The sequence below is a fragment of the Salvia splendens genome, chromosome 8 (genome assembly GCF_004379255.2).
Source record: "Salvia splendens isolate huo1 chromosome 8, SspV2, whole genome shotgun sequence".
Taxonomy (NCBI): domain Eukaryota; kingdom Viridiplantae; phylum Streptophyta; class Magnoliopsida; order Lamiales; family Lamiaceae; genus Salvia; species Salvia splendens.
This window is the reverse complement of record NC_056039.1, coordinates 33,902,927-33,924,367: the sequence shown is the minus strand read 5'-3', so window position 1 is coordinate 33,924,367 and position 21,441 is coordinate 33,902,927. Positions and strand designations below refer to the sequence as shown.

The 21,441-nt window shown below is 42.2% G+C and overlaps 2 protein-coding genes across 3 annotated transcripts; both read left to right on the top strand.

Annotated features, from left to right (window-relative positions):
- LOC121743722 (protein usf-like) lies at positions 1-2,428 on the top strand. Its single transcript, XM_042137068.1, has 5 exons — positions 1-184; positions 492-634; positions 746-875; positions 1,289-1,480; positions 2,074-2,428. Exons 1-5 carry the CDS (start codon positions 137-139, stop codon positions 2,281-2,283), a joined length of 723 nt encoding a protein of 240 aa, XP_041993002.1. The 5' UTR covers positions 1-136; the 3' UTR covers positions 2,284-2,428.
- A 1,802-nt stretch (positions 2,429-4,230) lies between these two features.
- LOC121743720 (aconitate hydratase, cytoplasmic-like) lies at positions 4,231-11,254 on the top strand. Of its 2 annotated transcripts, XM_042137067.1 has the most exons (21): positions 4,231-4,348; positions 4,431-4,752; positions 5,466-5,570; positions 5,820-5,980; positions 6,069-6,161; positions 6,683-6,868; positions 7,065-7,226; positions 7,497-7,641; positions 7,721-7,863; positions 7,969-8,025; positions 8,118-8,197; positions 8,281-8,356; positions 8,532-8,717; positions 8,801-8,868; positions 8,945-9,063; positions 9,196-9,317; positions 9,541-9,639; positions 9,707-10,186; positions 10,291-10,389; positions 10,482-10,724; positions 10,812-11,254. In XM_042137067.1, exons 2-21 carry the CDS (start codon positions 4,464-4,466, stop codon positions 10,878-10,880), a joined length of 2,982 nt encoding a protein of 993 aa, XP_041993001.1. In that variant the 5' UTR covers positions 4,231-4,348; positions 4,431-4,463; the 3' UTR covers positions 10,881-11,254. The 2 variants fall into 2 exon arrangements, with proteins under 2 accessions (XP_041993001.1, XP_041993000.1); XM_042137066.1 differs by having other exon boundaries at positions 4,264-4,752.
- Positions 11,255-21,441: the final 10,187 nt, after the last annotated feature.

Sequence of the window (21,441 nt, the reverse complement as noted above, 5' to 3'; positions counted from 1 at the left end):
GAGGTTGAATTTAAGAAAGCCCAAACTAGTTTTAGAGATTGAATTTAAGAAATCTTGACAGGGATTATCAATAAAGTCCACTCCTTCCACCTTCTACCTTGCAATTCTCTCCAGTCATCTCTCTCAGGTTCGTGCAATGGCCTCTTCACCATTCAAGAAAGTCCAGATTCAGAGGGACAACGGGGTAAGCCCGCGTCTCATTTGCGTTTACGTCTGAGTTCTGAGCTTGTTCATTCCAACTTTTCTGGGTTTTGTCTTAATCGCATTTCATCTCAATTTGACTCGAGAAAGTTCGGATTTTGATGAGTTCTTCATCCGAGGGCCCAATTTATTTCTTATTTTTCAGTAATTGCTTTTGAGCTAGATTGCAAAGTTGTATGTGAAATTGATAACATTTGTTGACTGCACTTTCCTCGATTTCCCTGTTTCCATTTTATGATTTTGTTTTTATTTTTGGGGTCTAATCATGTCCGGTTAAATGAATTTAATAGACATTTGATGCCTACGTGATTGGGAAAGACAATGCTCCTGGGATTGTTGTGCTTCAAGAATGGTGGGGTGTTGATTTTGAGGTCAAGAATCACGCCCAAAAAATCTCTCAGTTGGGGTCAGGCTACAAGGCATTGATTCCGGAGTAAGACACAGTCGATTCCCGTGTTAATCTAGCTTGAATTTCTCGGTTTTGCTAGTGCCTTCTGTTTTTTGAGGTGTTGAGTATTGAAGTCTTTTTTTTCGTGTAATGTAGTTTGTACAGAGGGAAGGTCGGTTTGGAGGTCGCAGAAGCTCAGCATTTGATGGAGGGTCTCGATTGGCAAGGCGCTGTGAAGGATATCGAGGCCTCAGTCAATTGGCTCAAGGAAAATGGCTCTAAGAAGGTTAACTGCTGAATTTCCTATTTTTTCAGTGTCTACTAGTTTGTGGGGTGTTCGTAGTTGATATCTTGTTTTTAGTGTTGAACTCGTTGCTTATGTCGATCACCAGTATTTGTTTGTGGTTATCGAGTTGAAAGGAGTGTGCAATGTACAGCGTAGCTCCTAATTTGAATGCCGGTATTAGCTCAGTTGCATATGTTTACATCAGATCCGATTGGTTTTAGGATATAAGTTATAAAACCTTCGATATTTGACAGTAATGTCGTGTCATAAACTTCATCTCGGGACTTTTGAAGCGACATAGCTTGCAATTAACACAAGCTCAATCTAATTAATGAGAATTTCCTCGTGATTTTGTATATGGAGATGGCTTTATTCTGACTGGTATACTATGCTAATGAGATTTCTCGAATTAGGTTGGTGTAACTGGGTACTGCATGGGCGGTGCTCTTGCTATTGCAAGTTCTGTTTTGGTACCAGGAGTTGATGCCGTGGTATCTTTCTACGGAGTGCCTTCACCTCAGCTTGCAGATCCTGCCAATGCTAAAGCTCCAGTGCAGGCTCACTTTGGTGAACTTGATGGTTTTATCGGGTTCTCAGATATAAAGGTATCACTTCTTGATATGTTTTTATTGTGCACTCGAAATTTGATTCAGGATCTTCAAGTTGAGCTTCCGAACTTCTTGTGAAATAATATTTGAATCCCAAACTATCTATCAAATTTGTAGTATAAAAAATGTATAGCATCCATTTTCCGGACCTGGAATCTCGACGTGGCTTGCTACTCATTGGCACTAGACATTTTTTATACGAAGCTTATAGTTCGATTTACATAATATTTCTCAAAGTTCGCAACATTTTTTATAAGGCTGGTATTGTGTAGGATTTAAAGTGATTTATCTAAAGAGCGAACTGCAAATTTAGTCCCTGGACATTAATGATTTCGCATGTGCGTTCCCCGATGAGTTTTATTCGCACCATTAGCCCTTAGACAATTTGTAACTTATTATCGCTAGAAAGACTTTTTCACTTTTCGCTGCATTTTTTCGGTCTGATTACATCAAGGGTCATTTTGGTCTTTTCTTGTGACAAGAACATGGTGTAGAGTTATCGGCCTATCATTGTGAGAAACACGTTATTTGTGCAAACGTTTATTTGAATATCGAACGTTTGTTTGTTGAATGTGAGACATTTTCTCCAGACTGGTAAAGATTTGGAAGAGAAGCTGAAGGCATCAGGAATCCCCCATGAGGTTTACTTTTATCCCGGAATCGGGCATGCTTTCATGAACTGTTCGCCTGAAGGGGCAGAGAGAAGGAAGAAGATGGGGTTGCACGACAAGGATGAGGCAGCGGTCGAGCAGGCTTGGTCGCGTTTCAACTCATGGATGGGCCGTTTCTTGTCGAATTGATCGCCACGGATTTTCTAAATCCCTATCCTAATGTTGTGAGCATGAACTGGTAAGATGGTAAGTGTATTGTGCTTGTTTAGAGTGTGATATTCTCCATTGTACTACTTTGTTGTGCTTCATAAATAAAAGCTTGTTTTGATTGAAATATTTTGTTAAGACTTTATGTTGTCCCTTGAAAGTGTGTTGGTGTGGGCCTTTCCACCTTTGGTTGAACCAAAATATTTGTGGATATGGCTTTAAATAAGTATAATTGAATTTAAATTCAATTGGTTGAGTTTAAAATGATGTCAAGCTTTTAAAATTGGCCGTTTTGATTCATCAAATTGTGAAATAAATATTTAGGTATTAAAAAAAGTATGTGAATCATTAAACATATTTATATCTCAAGAAAGCCAATTAAATGAATCGAGTAACTTATCAATCATTGAAAACCTACTACATGAATATTATTGACGTTTCGCATATTCAAAAGGTCTACTATTCAACTGAAAGAGAGTCAATTTAGTAACGAACGATAACTAGAGAATAAACGATATATCGTGGCCATTTAATTAAAAATTAAAGTTGCGAAGTTTCTTTGTTTAAAGTTTCTTTATATTTACCAAAACATGTTTAATCACTGTATTTGATTAACGAGGATTTTTTTATCATACTTGACACAATTAAATCAGCGTGATTTTCAATGTGATTTTTTTTATCCTATTTGTTATAAACTTAAAAAAATGGTTTAAAATATCATAAAATGCATCACGGCTGCCCACGTAAAATAAGATTTTGATGAAAATATCTTATTTGAGTTAGTTTGAGAAATACCAAACAAAATACAAAGTTTGTGATATTATAAACCAATTTTAAAGTTCGTGGGAAATACCAAATTTTTAGGCAAAATTTATGGTTTTACAGACCAATATTCCATAATAAAATTATAATTATGGGTTGACTGAATTTTAATTGGGATGGATTTTTAAATCATAAATAAAAACCTTGTCATTTTCCTCACTTGCATTGTATAATTATCCAATTGCCTAAGTTGGTCATGAGTTATAAACATAAGAATAATAGATACTTTTTAAATTAAAACCATTCTTTTAACTGAATTTAATTCTTACAGTTAGATTACCTATTTCAATTTGTCGACATCTCCAAAAATAGATTATAGTGCTACTTTTAAATAAAAAAAGCAACCTTTAACTGAATTTAATTGTTGTAGCTAGGTTACCTATTTCAAATTGTCGAGTACAAATGTAGATTTGAGACATGATAATGAAATATCATTTTCAGTATGTGGTCACATATTTTCAATTGTTCTGCACAAAAAATAGAAATATAAGGATATGAAAGTTTCCTATTTAAGAAATACACACAAATCAAAAAGATTTCAATTTGAATTTTAAGTCTAAATAATATGTTTACTTCACATTTATGATGACTTTCGTAATGCCCAAGTTAGTGAAAATACAAAGTACTACAAATTTATAGGAGTATTTATAATTTACCTTGAAATGCATCCTACTTCACATTTATATCGAAAAATAAAGTGGAGTAAGTTTTTTAGAATAAATTTGTTGGGAAAATAAGATTACATGACTATAATTTTAACCGCTTATAAATAATTTTATAATTTTATATTTGGAGAAATTATACTTATCTAGTTAGTAGACAGAAAATATATGTGACAAAATGTTTGGCTACATAAACTCGTTTAATATACCAAATAAAATTAAGACACATGATACTTCAGAATTTGTAAATACGATAGAATTGTTGGAAAATGTTATTAAAATTCTGGCAATTTTCTCATTATTTTAATTTAATGATTTATTTTGGAAACAAATTTAATTAGAGTTTATTGTTTAATTGAAAATTAGATGAAAAAAATAGACAAGTGACCACAGAAAGCGTTGGTGGCCTTTGCCGAATGTGCCGTGTCCAATTTGGCCACAAAAAAGGATATAAAAAGCGAAGAAAAAATCAAAGTCGTCATCTTCCTCCCCAAATTCCTCTGATTTCTTCTAATCATTTTCACATATATTTATACATATATAATCACCATCTTCATCCGCAGGCACGCACTTCGATTCCCCTCTCTCATCCCCATACATCTCCTTATCTCTGCGCCGATTTTTGTTTCTGTTTGGATGTGACAGGCACACGCTCTTTTCAATTGCGATTTCGGCGTCATGTATATAACCAGTGGCACCTCCGCTCTCCTAAAGAGGGCTTCTCACTCCTCTACCCGAAGGACTCTCTCCTCTCTCTCTAGGAAACCAGCTGCGCCTTCGCGTCCCAGTGTTGGTGGTGCTGGTGCTGGCTCTCACTCCGTAGGGCAGCAGAATCTCCGATCTCTGAGCTTTTTGTCTGCGGCGGCTCGGTGGAGCCACGGCGCTGGGTGGAATTCGCCTACTAGCCAGATCAGGATCGCTTCCTCGGCTTCTGATAGTCTGTTGCATCGGAAGATCGCTACAATGGGTGGGTGCTATTGCCGTTTTTTGTTTTTTTTTTGTTGAGATTTTTTATGTTGTTTGCTGTTGGAAATGGAGGTGTGAGTGTTTGCTTGATCGTGCAATTTTGATTTGTTTAGTAGATGTTAAATCGTACTCCTATGTTTGATCAGTTGGAGTTGTATCTGTTTTGAAATGTTGGATTTTGCTTTTTTTGTTTAGGCGTGAGGTGGATTAGATTTACTTATTTTAAATGTGATTTCTTCCTAATTAGGTTCAATTGCTAATTAATTGTTTGATTACAACAATAGTAAAATTTTGGATTGGAAATGAGTGAGCTTAAATTTAGCTTTGGTTTGACCTCACTGAAGTTGACTCACATCCTGTCTTTATCACTTTGCATTTAGTCGGAAATGTATATTGAATGTGGCTACACTCTTTATTTTGAAGAAATATTTTTGTCTGTTTTGTTATGTTCTGTCATTTTCAGCATCGGATTGAACACAGTTGAGCTAGAATATTATATAAAATGAATTAATATACATCATGCTAATAGTATATCTGTATCAGTATTCAGTATATTAAAAAAATTGACTTTTATTCCCTGGCTTGTCTGTAAATTATTCGTTTTAATGGTACAATGTTTCATGTAGTGATATGATTTTATAATTAAGTATTTTTTCTGAAACATAGTTTATATGCTTGTCCTAAGTAAGCTTACTCCTGGTAATGTGGTTTCAGCTTCTGAGAATGCTTTCAAGGGAATTTTCACTAGTCTGCCAAAGCCTGGTGGTGGCGAATTTGGCAAGTTTTACAGCCTGCCAGCACTAAATGATCCAAGGATAGGTAAGCTCTCTTACTATCGATATTTTCCAATTTTCCTGGGACAAGCTTGCTCTTTTACTTTACATGATTTTTAAAACTTACCATCTTCACTGCATAAGCTCATCTCGATTGAACTTTTAAATAACCTATCTGACAGTTGATGTTACATTTTTAATCAAATGTAGCTGTCAACGTTATCTGCTGTCAAAGTTCTTGTCATATAGTAGAACTTTATAATGAGGATTTTGTGTGCCTGCTATGTAATTACAGATAAACTACCGTACTCTATCAGAATTCTTCTCGAGTCAGCGATACGTAATTGTGATGGCTTCCAAGTAACTAAGGAAGATGTTGAGAAAATCATTGACTGGGAAAAAACTTCTCCAAAGCTAGTAGAGATTCCTTTCAAGCCTGCTCGTGTACTTCTGCAGGTACTGGTCTTGGTTGAACTACATCTACTGTGTACCTTCATTATAACAGCTCAGCTGATTTCATGTGGAAATATCTCACTATTGGCAGGATTTTACTGGTGTACCTGCTGTCGTCGACCTTGCTTGTATGCGTGATGCTATGAACAGGCTTGGCAGTGATTCTGACAAAATCAATCCATTGGTATGTTCCATATTTTGTGCTTATTTCTTGAACGTATCAACTTGAGGAGTTAGAAATTGACGTATCAAGTTGCAATACTTTTCCACCTAGGATAAAAGTGAATTGCAGGAATGTGTGAACTCCCTTCCCTTATTTCATGAACTATGAATTGAGGAATTAGGAAATTTGACATATCAAGTTGCAAATTGCAATACTTTTCCATCTAGGATAAAAATGAATTGGTGGAACGTTTTGAACTCTCTGCTCCACCTAGTTTTTTTTTGTGCTTCAATTTCTTTCAGAGCTATACCCATAAGCTTTATTCAAGCTATTTTCCTATCAGAGAGAAAGCTAAATGCAAGTTTGATGAAATCAATGATATATTATCAATTCAACTTGTCGAATCAATTTGAATAGATTATCATCTTAAGGGCTTGCCAAGCAATGATATGATACTAATAAGATATCCTTGTGGAAGATGAAAAGCATGGTTCAACATAATGTTTCTAGATTATTAATTTCAATGTTTGATGGTACTGCAGGTTCCAGTAGATCTAGTCATTGATCATTCAGTTCAAGTCGATGTTGCTAGGTCTGAAAATGCCGTTCAAGCAAACATGGAGCTTGAGTTCCAAAGAAACAGGGAAAGATTTGCATTTCTTAAGTGGGGTTCTAATGCTTTCCAAAATATGCTTGTTGTTCCACCAGGATCGGGTATTGTGCACCAGGTATAGCCCAAATCAGTGGTTTTAAATCTGTGCATGATTTTGTTCTGATTCACATGTTCTGGTATGGTTATATTCTGTAAAATTACAATTTTCATTGTTCAGATTTGATTTGAAAGTTATAGTTTCTCCATCACTTTGTGACTTATAATCCATGTTGATGTTATATAATGAGTTACAAGCCATACAATGGTTTTAGGTCAATCTTGAATATCTTGGACGTGTTGTCTTCAATACCGATGGAGTACTCTACCCAGACAGTGTTGTTGGGACTGACTCTCATACAACCATGATCGATGGGCTTGGAGTTGCCGGATGGGGAGTTGGAGGTATTGAAGCGGAGGCAGCTATGCTTGGACAGGCATGAACTCTAACTGGAAGTCTTTTATTTTTGAGTCAACTCTGCTGTCTGTGTTCAATATCTTTCTGGTTTACTGATCATAAAGTACGAACAATTTGCTGGAAATAACTAGGTTTTCTTGATTCACTTCCACTTAATTGTATATTTATGCCTATTATCTCATGCATTTTTCTGTAATTGCTGGAGAAGTAGATTCAATGTTCATTTACCTTTGATGGCTCCAAAATCAAGATGCTTTTGCACCATCTAACTTGTGCTATTACCTGACAGCCAATGAGCATGGTGTTGCCTGGAGTGGTTGGATTCAAGTTATCGGGGAAGTTACGGGATGGTGTCACTGCTACTGACTTGGTTTTAACAGTGACACAAATGCTGAGGAAACATGGTGTTGTTGGAAAGTTTGTTGAATTTCATGGTAATAATACTCAATCTCGACATTTCACACACTTTGTCTTTATTAGATCGCCTAATTAAGCATGTCTTGTTTTGGTCAGGTGCTGGCGTGGGTGAAATTTCGCTGGCTGACAGAGCAACTATTGCAAACATGTCCCCAGAGTATGGTGCAACTATGGGGTTCTTCCCTGTAGATCGTGTTACCTTGCAATACTTAAAATTAACCGGCAGAACTGAAGAGACTGTAAGCACATTTTACTGCATTTGCTAAATTATAATGACAATGATCTTATCCCATTGTACTCTGTATGTTCACTAATCATATAACCATCAATGTATCAATATTTAGGTGGCAATGATTGAAGCTTATTTACGCGCAAACAATATGTTCGTTGACTACAATGAGGTTGGACTTTATGCTGCTTGTGATATAGCGTTTTTTGAGAATAATTCTTAGGCTTCTCTGAATATTCTATCTTCATTCTCTCTAAATTCCAGCCTCAACAAGAACGAGTGTACTCATCTAACTTGCAACTAGACCTGTCAGATGTTGAACCATGTATTTCAGGACCAAAAAGGTTTTTACCAAGAATTCTGCGCTTCCTTTTTTCTTTATTAGTTGAATGTGTTTATGATACCAATTCTTTTACTTATTTGATAGGCCTCATGATCGCGTGACATTGAAAGAAATGAAGTCTGACTGGCACTCTTGCCTTGATAGCAAGGTTGGATTCAAGGTGAGGACATAACAGTCAAAAGGCCCTATATTATTTGATTAGTGTTACGGGATGTGAATGTAGTAGGGACTTGTGGTACTCTTATTTTTTTATTTTGAAAGAATTCAAGAAAAGTGTCATGTCATGAACTTCCTTACCTGGAATTATACTAAATCATTGTGTAACTGCAACGTAGGGATTTGCTGTTCCCAAGGAAGCACAGGAAAAAGTGGCGCAGTTTTCATTCCAGGGACAGCCGGCAGAGCTTAGGCACGGCAGTGTTGTGATTGCTGCAATCACAAGTTGCACAAACACATCTAACCCCAGTGTTATGCTTGGGGCTGGCCTCGTAGCGAAAAAAGCGTACGATTTTGGCCTGCAGGTCTGCTGTTTTATCATTAATGCAGCTGAGGTTTCAAATTGAAATACTGTTTTCATGCACAGCTAATCTGTATAATTTATCAGGTAAAACCATGGGTGAAAACAAGCCTTGCTCCAGGCTCTGGAGTTGTTAAGAAGTATCTAGACAAGAGGTATCAATTGTGACTTCAGTTTTATGTGCAATAGTTTGCCGCAGACAACTGAAAGTGTGTTCTTTCAATGATGCAGTGGGCTGCAGGAATACTTGAATCACCAAGGCTTCAATATTGTCGGGTATGGTTGTACAACATGCATTGGCAATTCTGGTGACTTGGATGAATCCGTTGGTGCTGCAATTTCAGAAAATGGTAATTGTGCAGCTTTGTCTATATATATCTCAAGAAATATGACCATTGAAGCTATACTCTAGTGTGTCAATGCTTTGTTGCATTCTTGTGAATTTTGTTCTCTATTAATTCAGTTTTCGCTCTGTTCTTCAGACATTGTTGCAGCTGCAGTACTTTCTGGTAATCGTAACTTCGAAGGTCGTGTCCATCCCTTGACAAGAGCAAACTATCTTGCCTCACCTCCTCTAGTTGTCGCGTATGCCCTTGCTGGCACGGTTAGTGATTGAGTCTTATTACAATTCTATACAATCACCAAAGCTTAAGTGAAGCACACACACTGTTAGTGTCATGAACAAGAGAAATACCCTATTTTGTGCGTGTGTTCCATTTATAACGAGTGCCATAGTTTGAAATTTGAGTTGGGCACGTCTGAATTTGCTGAAAATATGTTAATCCTCGAAGGCTGAATGAATATCACATGTTTGCTTCCTTCGACAGGTTGATATTGATTTCGAGAAAGAGCCAATTGGTGTGGGCAAGAACGGAAGAGAAGTATACTTTAGGGATATCTGGCCATCAACTCAGGAAGTAGCTGAGGTATGCATAATATTAAACGGCATGATTTAAGAATGACAAACCCACTGACTTTGAAAGCATCTTTTAGGCGGTTCAATCGAGCGTTTTACCCGAAATGTTCAGGAGCACATACGAGGCCATCACTAAGGGTAACCCCATGTGGAATCAGTTGATGGTACCGAATGACAAGCTGTACTCATGGGATCCTACTTCGACTTACATTCACGAACCACCGTACTTCAAAAATATGACCATGGATCCTCCTGGCCCACACTCAGTAAAAGATGCCTACTGCTTGCTGAACTTTGGCGACAGTATTACAACAGATCACATCTCACCGGCTGGAAACATCAACAAGGACAGTCCCGCTGCCAAATATCTCATGGAACGTGGAGTTGATCGCAAGGACTTTAATTCCTATGGCAGTCGACGTGGTAATGATGAAATCATGGCAAGAGGAACTTTTGCAAACATCCGCCTCGTCAACAAGTTGTTGAAAGGGGAAGTTGGCCCGAAGACAGTCCACATTCCAACTGGAGAGAAACTTTCCGTATTTGATGCTGCAATGGTAGATCTCCTCGGACTTACCTCTGAATTCATTCCACATCACAAACATATACTTTTTCACCAAAATGTACTCGTATTAACTATTAACCTAAACGAATCTTCCAGAAATACAAGACTGCAGGGCAGGACACAATTATCTTGGCCGGAGCAGAGTATGGTAGCGGAAGCTCCAGAGATTGGGCCGCGAAGGGCCCTATGTTGTTGGTAAGTCCGCTAGTCATTGCTTTAACTAACCCATTGCACTATCACAAAACAAGAAAATCCAAACTTAATCTGGCTATTTAATCATTCAACAGGGAGTTAAAGCAGTGATTGCCAAATCCTTTGAAAGGATCCATCGCAGTAATCTTGTAGGAATGGGAATTGTTCCTCTATGCTTCAAGGCTGGTGAGGATGCCGAGACACTAGGCTTGACGGGTCAGGAACGCTACACCATTGAGCTTCCCAGCAAAATATCTGACATCCGCCCTGGCCAAGACATAACTGTCCGTACAGACAATGGAAAGCAGTTTACATGCACTGTCCGTTTTGACACCGAGGTACATTTCCTTCGAAAATCAACACTTTATGATGCTCTATAGATTAAAATTTTTGCTATTTTCATACATGAACTGTGTGTGTTTTAGGTTGAGCTCGCGTACTTCAACAATGGCGGTATTCTTCCATACGTAATTCAGCAGCTGATATTGCAGTAAGATGCCATTTTGATGAGAGCCATGAATCCACATTTCCTCAACCGTACAACGTTAAAATAAAAATTTCCAGTATTTTATTGCTTCCTTTGAAGGTCAAGCAACTGCCATGCACGAAGAGTAATTTCCTTTTTTTTTGTAATAAATTCGGCCTAAAATAGACGTGGGAGAAGTATTAGAATTTTAATGGACATCTACTTGTGGGTGCGCGCGAGATAAAATCGCTGGCACCCGATGAATAGTAGAATTGGTGGAGATCAATTTTAAATGATACAGAATGATATTTGCTTGAAATGAAGCGTATAGTTTCCTATCATATGCAGAAATGGTGTTTGGATCATTTGTTATGATATGATGTTATGTTATTCATTTGCTTATTTTGAGTGTCTATATTTTGTGGTTCTCACCTTATCGTTATTTTCAATGTATATTTTGTGGTTCTCACCTTATTGTTTTGAGATATGTGCTAATTTTTGTTGTATGAAAAATGATTTACATGGTGGGTTGACTTTAAAGAATACGACTCAATTACAGGGGATTCAGTCGAGTGAGACCTTACTCGACTGGGCTTATTTTACTTTTTGGATGAAATTTTTATTTGTCGTTCTTGTTCTCCTTTGTCAGACTACTCTCTTGTCTTTCTTTCTTGACACTCTCATTTATACTTTGTTTCATTTGCTTCGTTTATTCTGCAAATTTTTATCTTTATTTTTTACTAATTTTTTTGCTAAATTAATGATTCCTCCGTCCCCAAAGAATATATGCATTTGGGTTCAAAATAGATTTTAATGCAAAATTGATAAGTAAGAGATATAGAGAGAAAAAGTAATTAAAGTATTGTTAGTGGAAAATGGATTCTGTCTCAATAGAGAGAAAAGAATTTTCAGAAAGTGCGTATTCTTATGAGACGTACTAAAAAAGAAAGAGTGTATATTCTTGTGAGACGGAGGGAGCAGTAGCTCGTAAGCTGATGGAAAGCATAAATTATTTTTTTCCCCTTAAATTGTTGAATCTATTTTTTAACTTTATCACAATAGTTTCTTGATTTGGGAATGTTGAGAGTCATACGTTAAGACTTATGTCTAAATTTGGAACTACGTGATCGAATGGGTCTATATGGATGCTATTGCAACTGAGATTAATACTCGAAAGTCGAAAAGAAAACTCAAAAGTAAATTATTAGGAGAGTTTTCCCACATTTCAATGAGCATGTGTTAAGGAAAAACTCCCTAACGTGACGCCGAGACAAGATATGGAGTCCCGGGAGGCGAAATCCCGTCGACCACCAGTTTTGGAGAAGAAAAGAACGAAAGAAGCAAGAAGAAGTAGGCGAAAATTTTCATACCCATTTATTAATTTCACGCCTATTTATAATCTAAGGACCCTAGGGCTGGTTCGACTTACGGGCCGGGAAAGAACCAACAAAGAAAACCCGGCCCGGAGCTTATAAATTGCTCGACCCAATAGCTCAATCAAAACAATAAAAAAAATAACAGAATTAAAGATAAGCAAAAACTCAGCCTACTCTACGCGCCAACTCCTCGCGCCCTATCTGGAAACGTATTCCCCGAACCTTAAGGGTGGCTTGGTTCTTCTCGCTGACTTCCTCTGCTCCCTCCTCTCTCTCGGCGATGGCCTCGCCGTTTCCCTTGTCTCAGACGTTATTGACGGGGCATGTATATCCTCTGCCTCGCCCTCCCTTGGGGTGCCGTCGTCTGACTCGGACGAGCTGTGGGGATTCAACGTATCAACTCCCCCCCCGATAAGATCAGCCTTGGCCTCAAGGCTGAGGCCTGGAAACCGTCGACGAACGACCCCCATTGGCTCCCACGTTGGATTCTCTCCCTCATCATCATCCCACTGAATCAAAGCCTCCTCCACTGCTGCTCCGTCCCGCCAAACTGTGCGGCTCCCTACCCATTTCAGGGGCCTCGCCACCGGGCGACCGCGAGCGAACAAGGGGGGTAAATTCACCACCCCCCGAAGAACCCCGTCCACAAATGGCCGAAGCAAACTAACGTGGAACACGTCATGTACTCGACTGCCCTCCGGCAAACGCAGACGGTAAGCAACCTGGCCAATGCGCTCCAGAATCTCATACGGTCCGAAGAACCTGCGTGCCAACTTAGAAGATAGAGGCTTTGCGACCGAATATTGTCGATACTGCTGTAGCTTCAGCAAAACCCGATCACCCACCGCAAACTCCATATGCCTTCGATGCTTATTCGCCGCCGCCCGCATCCGCTGTTGTGCCCGCTCCAGGTTCGCACGGAGCCACACAATCATCTCGCTCCTTTGCCGAATCAAGGAGGCTACGTCAGTAGGGGTGAAGTGCGATGGTTCCGCCGCCACCAACGGGGGCGGTTCTCGCCCATACAAGGCCTTGAATGGCGACGTGCCGAGCCCCTCATGGAAGAAGCAATTCAACGATAATTCTGCCCACGGCAAGAAATTGACCCATTTGTTCGGCTTATCCGCCACGAATGCGCGTAAATATTGCTCCAGACCACGATTTCTGACCTCTGTTTGACCATCCGACTGAGGATGATACGCTGTTGTGAAATGGAGCTTAGTACCACTCAAACGCATCATCTCTTCCCACACATCATTCAAGAACACTGAATCCCTATCCGATACCAAGGTTTTCGGAAACCCATGGTGTTTTACCACCGTTTCAATGAAGAGGGTCGCCACCCGCAGGGCATTGAAATGTGGCGGCAACGGCGCGAAGTGCGCATACTTGGACAACCTATCGACCACCACCATGATTGTAGTAAAACCTCGAGACTGGGGAAGACACGTCACAAAGTCCATCGAGACATCCTCCCAAACCTGCGACGGGATAGGTAACGGCTGCAGTAACCCTGCAGGCTTTTGTGTCGAATATTTAGTCGTCTGACATTCCACACAAGCTTCCACAAATGTCTTCACCTCCTTTCGCATTCCCTTCCAATAAAACTGAGCGGCCAGGCGGCGGAAGGTTCTGTCAACACCCGGGTGACCCGCCTGCGGAGTAGAGTGATGTTCCGCAATTAAAGGCAGTTTCGCCGCTGATCGCTCGCCCACATAAATTCGGCGATCATGATAGATGAGGCCGCCCACAAACGCCAGATGGCCCGGCGCTTCACCCTTCTCGATTAACGCCCGCAGCTCCCTCAGATCCGCCAAGGAATCGACCTCCGTTTTTAATAGTTCCAAAATATCCGGGACAGGGTGGGCTGCCAGGGCAAGCAAGGTCGACTCCGCCCGTACCCGATCCGCCTCGCCGTCGCTGGGCTCCATATCGCGACGAGACAGTGCGTCCGCGACCTTGTTGGAGGCTCCCGTCTTGTACTCGATCCGAAATTTATACCCCATCAATTTCCGCGCATAGAACTGTTGATCCGGAGTCTGAATGATCTGCTGCAATAATTCCTTTAGACTCCTTTGATCGCTCCGTATCACGAACTCGCGCCCCAATAAGTACTGGCGCCATTTCTGAACCGCCTCGACGATGGCGTACAGCTCTTTATGATATGTCGACGATACCCGCCTTCGCGGCCCCAATTTCTTACTAAAATAGGCCAAAGGATGACCGTCTTGAAGAAGGACCGCGCCCACTCCGAAATCCGATGCGTCCGTCTCGATATAAAACACCTTAGAAAAGTTCGGCAGGTGCAGCACCGGGGCCGAGGTCATAGCAGCCTTGAGGGCGATGAAACTCTCTTCTGCCGCGGGGGTCCAGATGAAGGCATCTTTCTTAAGTAATTCCGTCAAGGGCCCTGCCAGAGTCGCGTAATGCTCTATAAATCTTCGATAATACCCTGTAAGTCCCAAAAAACCCCGCAGCTGTTTAATGGAGGCTGGCACCGGCCACACGACCATTGCCTTGATCTTCTCTGGGTCGGCCATTAAATGTCCCTCCGTAATTAAATGGCCCAAATATTCCACTGTGGTACTGCAGAAAGCACATTTGGACAGCTTAACAAAAAAATGATTTGCTTTCAGAATGGTGAGTACCTCGTGCAGGTGACGCACATGAGATTCCAGCGTTGGACTATAGACCAATATATCGTCAAAGAAAACGATCACAAACGTGCGCAGGAGTGGTCTAAAAATAGCATTCATGGCCGACTGGAATGTGGACGGTGCATTTGTCAACCCGAATGGCATGACGAGGAATTCAAAGTGGCCGTCGTGGGTTCGAAAGGCTGTCTTGAAAACATCGTCCGCGTGCATCCTAATCTGATGATATCCCGACCGAAGGTCGAGTTTGGTGAAAAAACGGGCCGCCCCCAGCTCGTCAAATAACTCGTCCGACGTTGGTATAGGAAAGTGATCGGGCACCGTCGCGGTATTTAAGGCCCTATAGTCAATGCAGAATCGAAACGTTCCATCCTTTTTTCGGATAAGCAACACTGGGGATGAGAACGGGCTCTGACTAGGCCGGATGACTCCCGAAGCTAGCATTTCCTTCACCTGTCGTTCGATTTCATTCTTCTGGAAATATGGATATCGGTATGGGCGCACGTTGACCGGCTTCGCGTTCGGCAGGAGGTGAATGCGGTGATCGAAAGGTCGGGCTGGGGGGAGTCCCGTTGGGGTGGAAAAAACCGCTTCATGTGACCGCAACACTGCCAGAATCATAGGGTCCAAATCAGCTGGGAATTGGGGGTTATCGCTGTCCCCCTCCTGCTCGGCAGTGCCCGGGATCGCCACCAACTCGAACATCTCGGCCTCTCCGCTGAATGATAGTAGGGATGCGACCGTTTTGAGAGACACCTCCTGCGCCATTGGTGGCGAGATCTTTAAACAGATCGGCTCCCCATTGCGCACAAATTCCAACGTGCCATCCACAAAATCATTAGTGACGCGGCGCATAGATTTCAGCCATGCTAATCCCAGGATAACATCCGGACCGTGCATCGGTAGGATATGCAGATCAATCAAGAACACGTGCGACTGAATCACCACCCGGGTTTGCATGCTAGCGTGCGTGCATACCAATGAAGCACCGTTTCCCACATACACTCGGAAGGGCTTAATTGGTGTCAGCGGGAGCGCGAGTCTCTGCGCCACTCTGGGATGCAAGAAATCATGCGAGCTGCCAGTATCGACTAGAATGACTACCGGATCAGCACCAATTGTCCCCCGTAGTTCCAATGCCTCCGGTCGCTGCCTGCCATCTAGTGCATAAATGTGCGAAAGGTCGGCCGTTATTACCTCTGGGTGTTCCTGAGGGCCGGCCGATATATCCATCTCCTCCACCTGCTCATCCATATCGGCACCCATATAGGCCAGGAATGGTCGCTTACAGGCATGCGATGGGCCCCACTTTTCCTCGCAATAAATACACACGCCGCGGCGGGTGCGATCAGCCCGTTGAGCTGTTGTCAAGTGAATGACTGGTAGTTTCGAGTATTCCGGGCCCCTGGCGTACACGGCCTTAGTCGCCGGCTGGGATTGAATCTGATGGTGGGGGGCAGCCAACGCCGGGCCCTTTTGTTCCCGGGGTGGCCACGCCCGGCGCTGGGAGGCTGGCTGAGGCGCAGGAGGCATACTGCTGCCATCAAACTCGATCGCTAGTGCCATCGCGGCCGCAACTGTTCTCGGATGTTGGTGTTTGACCTGACTTCGCACCGGTTGTTGAAGACCCGCCACGTAGATCGGTAAGAATGTTGATTCTGGGACATTAGGAATCCGATTCCGCATTGATTCAAAGGTCGCATTGTACTCTGCGAGCGTCCCCGTCTGAACAAGCTTTGCAATCAAACCAAGATAATCCTCGAAACACTGAGGATCAAATCGTCGTCGCACATCCTCCAAAAAATCGTTCCAGAGAACAACCGGGTTGCTTGAACGATAGTTAAAAACCCACTCTGCTGCCTGACCGTCAAAGAGCATGACGACATAGTGCAGACGATACGCCTCTGGCATCATAAGATGGTCGAAATAGTACTGAATTCGGGCGATCCAATTCACCGCATCGGATCCATTAAAACGGGGGGGTTTCATCTTCACATCCCGCGGTTCGTCCCACGCACGATGACCCCCGGTATTATTCCATGCTGGATTATCCCATGAAGTCGGTTGACGAGACGCCGGCATAGGTGGCCCTTGGTGATTCCCCGGAGGTTCCCACAATGGTAACCCTCCAGATCCCGCCGGCGGGGCTCCTAGTAGTCCAGGCATCGAGGTCGGATTAGGGTACGCACTGACCGGAGGTAAACCCCCACTCAACCCCCCTGGAAATCGCGGCTGTTCCTTTGCGCCGAAGCCCAACGTAGCTGGGATGGTAGTGGCGACCGATTGGGTCGAAATAGACAGCGGTGTCGAACGCGGCATGCCATCGGTAAACCAATGGGAGGGAAGGCCCGAGCTGTGCGTCGGTTCCGCGTGTGGAGGCACCAATCTGCGATCGAACTCATCCAGGCGAGTTTCAAAACGGGCTAACGAGGCGAGGACATGATCAAACATCGTGGCGACTGGATCGGGGCCCTGCGCGAGCGATCCCGACGAAAATCCCCCGCTAATTGGTGGTGCGGAGAACCGATTGACCGGGAACCCTTCGGATCTTCCGGCGTCAGACGCTGCATGATCCATGAGTTCAGTGAAAGCACCAATTTGTTAAGGAAAAACTCCCTAACGTGACGCCGAGACAAGATATGGAGTCCCGGGAGGCGAAATCCCGTCGACCACCAGTTTTGGAGAAGAAAAGAACGAAAGAAGCAAGAAGAAGTAGGCGAAAATTTTCATACCCATTTATTAATTTCACGCCTATTTATAATCTAAGGACCCTAGGGCTGGTTCGACTTACGGGCCGGGAAAGAACCAACAAAGAAAACCCGGCCCGGAGCTTATAAATTGCTCGACCCAATAGCTCAATCAAAACAATAAAAAAAATAACAGAATTAAAGATAAGCAAAAACTCAGCCTACTCTACGCGCCAACTCCTCGCGCCCTATCTGGAAACGTATTCCCCGAACCTTAAGGGTGGCTTGGTTCTTCTCGCTGACTTCCTCTGCTCCCTCCTCTCTCTCGGCGATGGCCTCGCCGTTTCCCTTGTCTCAGACGTTATTGACGGGGCATGTATATCCTCTGCCTCGCCCTCCCTTGGGGTGCCGTCGTCTGACTCGGACGAGCTGTGGGGATTCAACGTATCAGCATGCTATAATTTGTTATTCTCATTTTTCTCTAACCAAGATTTAACGACGAAAATTTTGATAGTGCTACCTCGTGATTTTATGAGTATTTGAGTTAAAGACTAATTTTATAAATTAATGCTCTTATTTAATGCTTAAATGTGGGTGGATGACTATAAAAGAATATTTGTATAAAATTTAATAAAAAGTAATTGTAATACATTAATGATCTTATTTATCGCTTAAATGTCTATATAGCATTCATTTCCACTTGTTCTATAAAGATGTAGTATGATTGTCCTGACTAATTATCATATGATAATTCACCTCAGATTAAATGGTGAGATTTAATTTTATGAACTAAATAAAATACATATTTAATTTTGAGATATAATCTTGCAAATCGAATGGAACAAAAGAAAATGATTTACTCCAATGTAGAGTATACTAGTAATTATTACTTCCTCCATCTCAAGGACATTTGGGACAACACGAGAATTAATGCATAATCGGTAAAAATAAGAGAGATGAATAGATGAATAGTTCAAATAGTATTAGTGGATAGTGAGATCTACATTAGAGCATCAGCAATGGAGGCGTCAAAACCGCGACGCCGATTTTTCGCCGACGCCGGTTCTTACGCCGAACCATTGCGACCGGCGCCGGCGAAATCGGTGTCAATTTCGGCGTACCCATGCCGATTCGTGTGATGACGCCGGTTCTAACGCCGATCCTCACGGCGCCATTGTAGGCCCCGGATCGGCGTCAGACCGGCGGCAGAATTTAATTTTTAATTTTTTTTTCGAAAACACTATATATGCGCGCTTTGGACTTCATTTTCATTCGCGCCACTTGTTTTAACGAGTACTCTCTCTATCTTTCTTTCTGTACAAGATCAATAACGAGCAATGGAGAACAACTACGCAAGAACTCCAGTGACTCCCGGGGGATGGTCTCAGACTCCCCCGACTCCCGGGGTAGGGTCCCAGACTTCCCCGGCTCCTGGGGAGGTGGTTGGCCTCCGATGACCGGGTACTACAACATGTACCCGTGGCAGCAGATGATGCCGGGGTGGGCACCCGGCATGCAGCCCCCTATGCAGATGATGCCGGGGTGGGCACCCGGGATGTAGCCACCGGCGCAGCAGATGATTCCACCGCCGCAGGGGACGCCCGGGGGGACAACGCCTATCGGCCGACTTTTGATTTTTCCACCGGTTCTTCGCACACATCGACCCCAACGGATGCACAGTATACGGAGACCTTCTCCTTAGCGGACTTGGGTTTTGATATTAACGAGGTTCCGGAAACTCCCATTCAAAGCCAGGGAGTAGGGCGGGGTAAGAAGAAGGGCAAGGCCAAGAAGGTCGGCGAGGCGTCGCAGCCGCAGGAGGATAGCCTGGTCCGGAGGAAGTGGACGGACGCGGAGAACGTTGCGCTTGCCAAGGCGTGGGTGAGTGTCTGCGACGATCCTCTCGTTTCGAACAACCAGAGGTTCGTCAACTTGTAGGCCAAGATAGCCGCAGCCTACATGGCATTTTGCCCTGAAGGGAGACCGAGCACCGGGGAGGAGTGCCGGAAGTGCTGGGACCGAATCAGGTCTGGCGTCTCTCGATTTTCGGGTTTGTAAGCCAACGCCCTCCGCATGCAGACCAGTGGCCAAACAGAGGAAGACTGCAGGAGGATTGCGGAGAGAGCCTACCCCGATCCGCAGAAGAAGTACTATGAGTTCACCTACTGGAACTGCTACGTTGTGCTCAACGAGTCGGAGAAATTCCGGGCAGGTGTCGACGCTGGCTGGCTGAAGAAGCAGAAACTGAACTATACCGGAGATTATAGCGGCAGCAGCGGTGGTTCGACAGACCTCCCCGAGACGGCCCAGGAGAACCCGACCCCTCGTTCGTTCGGTCGCCGACCTCGCCCGGTTGGCCAAAGGCGGGCGCAACAGGTTGCGAGGGCGGGCACCCCGAGTTCCCAGGGGGTCCATTCGGCATCCCCCCCTAGGCAGGTCTACCGAGGAGCTCAAATTCTTCGCGCGCCAACAAACGCGCGCTCAAATGGTGAAGACCTTAGCCGACTTCCAATCGGCGGTGGACCCCGAGGTGAAGGATTATCTTCGTGTATTGCTCCAGAGCCAGCGTGAAGAATTGGAGGCGATGAGGAGGGAGAACGGCGGGAATAGCCGCGGCGTAGGTGGAGACAGAGGCGGCGGCGACGACGGTGAAGAAGGGCTGGGCGACGACGGCGGCGAGGAGTGATTTTTTTTTACTTTTTTAATTGTACTTTTAAATTTTTGTACTTTTTTTAAATTATTGTACTTTTTTTTAAAATTTAATGTACTCTTTAAATTTTAATAGTGCTGATGATGTGGCAATGTGAAGGCTATGGGAGGTCCTAGACCATTGTGGATGCTCTTATTATTAGTGTTTAATAGTGGGCCTTAGAGGTATAAGTTGTAAATAAATTGATATATATGGGTAATGCGTTTGAGAGAATTTTTATGAATTGAAATGAGATATTTTTATGGGACGGTCGAAAAAAGAAAGTATCCTTATTTTTATGAGACAAAGAGAGAATGCATTTTTAGAGGAATTAAATATTTATTAAACTATTGATAAATTAATTGCTATTTTTATTTGAATCGAAATTATGGCAAATTATGTTATGACTGACTTCACTTAATCTCAAATCTTATTTTAAATAATGCTAGCATTGAAGGTTCTAACATATCACATAAAATTAATCCAGATTAAATCATTAATCAACTTTTCTTTTTCTTTATCTCCCAATTAATTAGTATTCCGTATATTATATTTTTCACATGGTCAACCACATGAGACACATTGGCCACAAGTAAAAGGTACTCCTATAAAATGAGTGTCGAGAATCATCTTTAGTCATAAAACATTTATTTATAGTTAATTAAACAACATACTAAACTTCTTGAAAATAATACGGACTACTTGACAACTTAATAATCACCAAATTAATAAAAAATTTAGGTCCCAATTTGGGTAATTTTTTAGAATTTATTAATTTAACAAGATAATAAAATTGTAAAATTTTGAAGAATCCAGCTTTGATAAATAATAGGTCCCGACAATATTATAAATTAAAACTCTTACAACATTACAATAATAAATAGTAACTTGCTAATATAAGAACGCATTGCTGTCTGCTTTTTCTTGAATTAGTTGATAAATCCATTTATATTTAATTATTTGCATTGGATTTCTAGATGCATGTTAGATAAGATACAATGAATTGGTAGATGCGTGAAAATATTTAATTTGATAGATACATGGACTTATTTAATCAAACAAAAATGAAAATTATTTAGTTAAGTAATTAAAACATTATCTATCATTTGTTCAAATTACAACTTGATCTAAACTTATATTATCTGAAATCAAGCAAACACTTCTATATATCAATAAATTACTA

Bases quoted from the DNA above. Each gene is read 5' to 3' on its own strand.
- LOC121743722 (XM_042137068.1), top strand. From the start codon at position 137: ATGGCCTCTTCACCATTCAAGAAAGTCCAGATTCAGAGGGACAACGGG. The intron at 185-491 runs GTAAGCCCGCGT...TGAATTTAATAG, and splicing joins AGATTCAGAGGGACAACGGG to ACATTTGATGCCTACGTGAT. The intron at 1,481-2,073 runs GTATCACTTCTT...CATTTTCTCCAG, and splicing joins TCGGGTTCTCAGATATAAAG to ACTGGTAAAGATTTGGAAGA.
- LOC121743720 (XM_042137067.1), top strand. From the start codon at position 4,464: ATGTATATAACCAGTGGCACCTCCGCTCTCCTAAAGAGGGCTTCTCAC. The intron at 6,162-6,682 runs GTATGTTCCATA...ATGGTACTGCAG, and splicing joins CTGACAAAATCAATCCATTG to GTTCCAGTAGATCTAGTCAT. The intron at 9,064-9,195 runs GTAATTGTGCAG...TCTGTTCTTCAG, and splicing joins TGCTGCAATTTCAGAAAATG to ACATTGTTGCAGCTGCAGTA.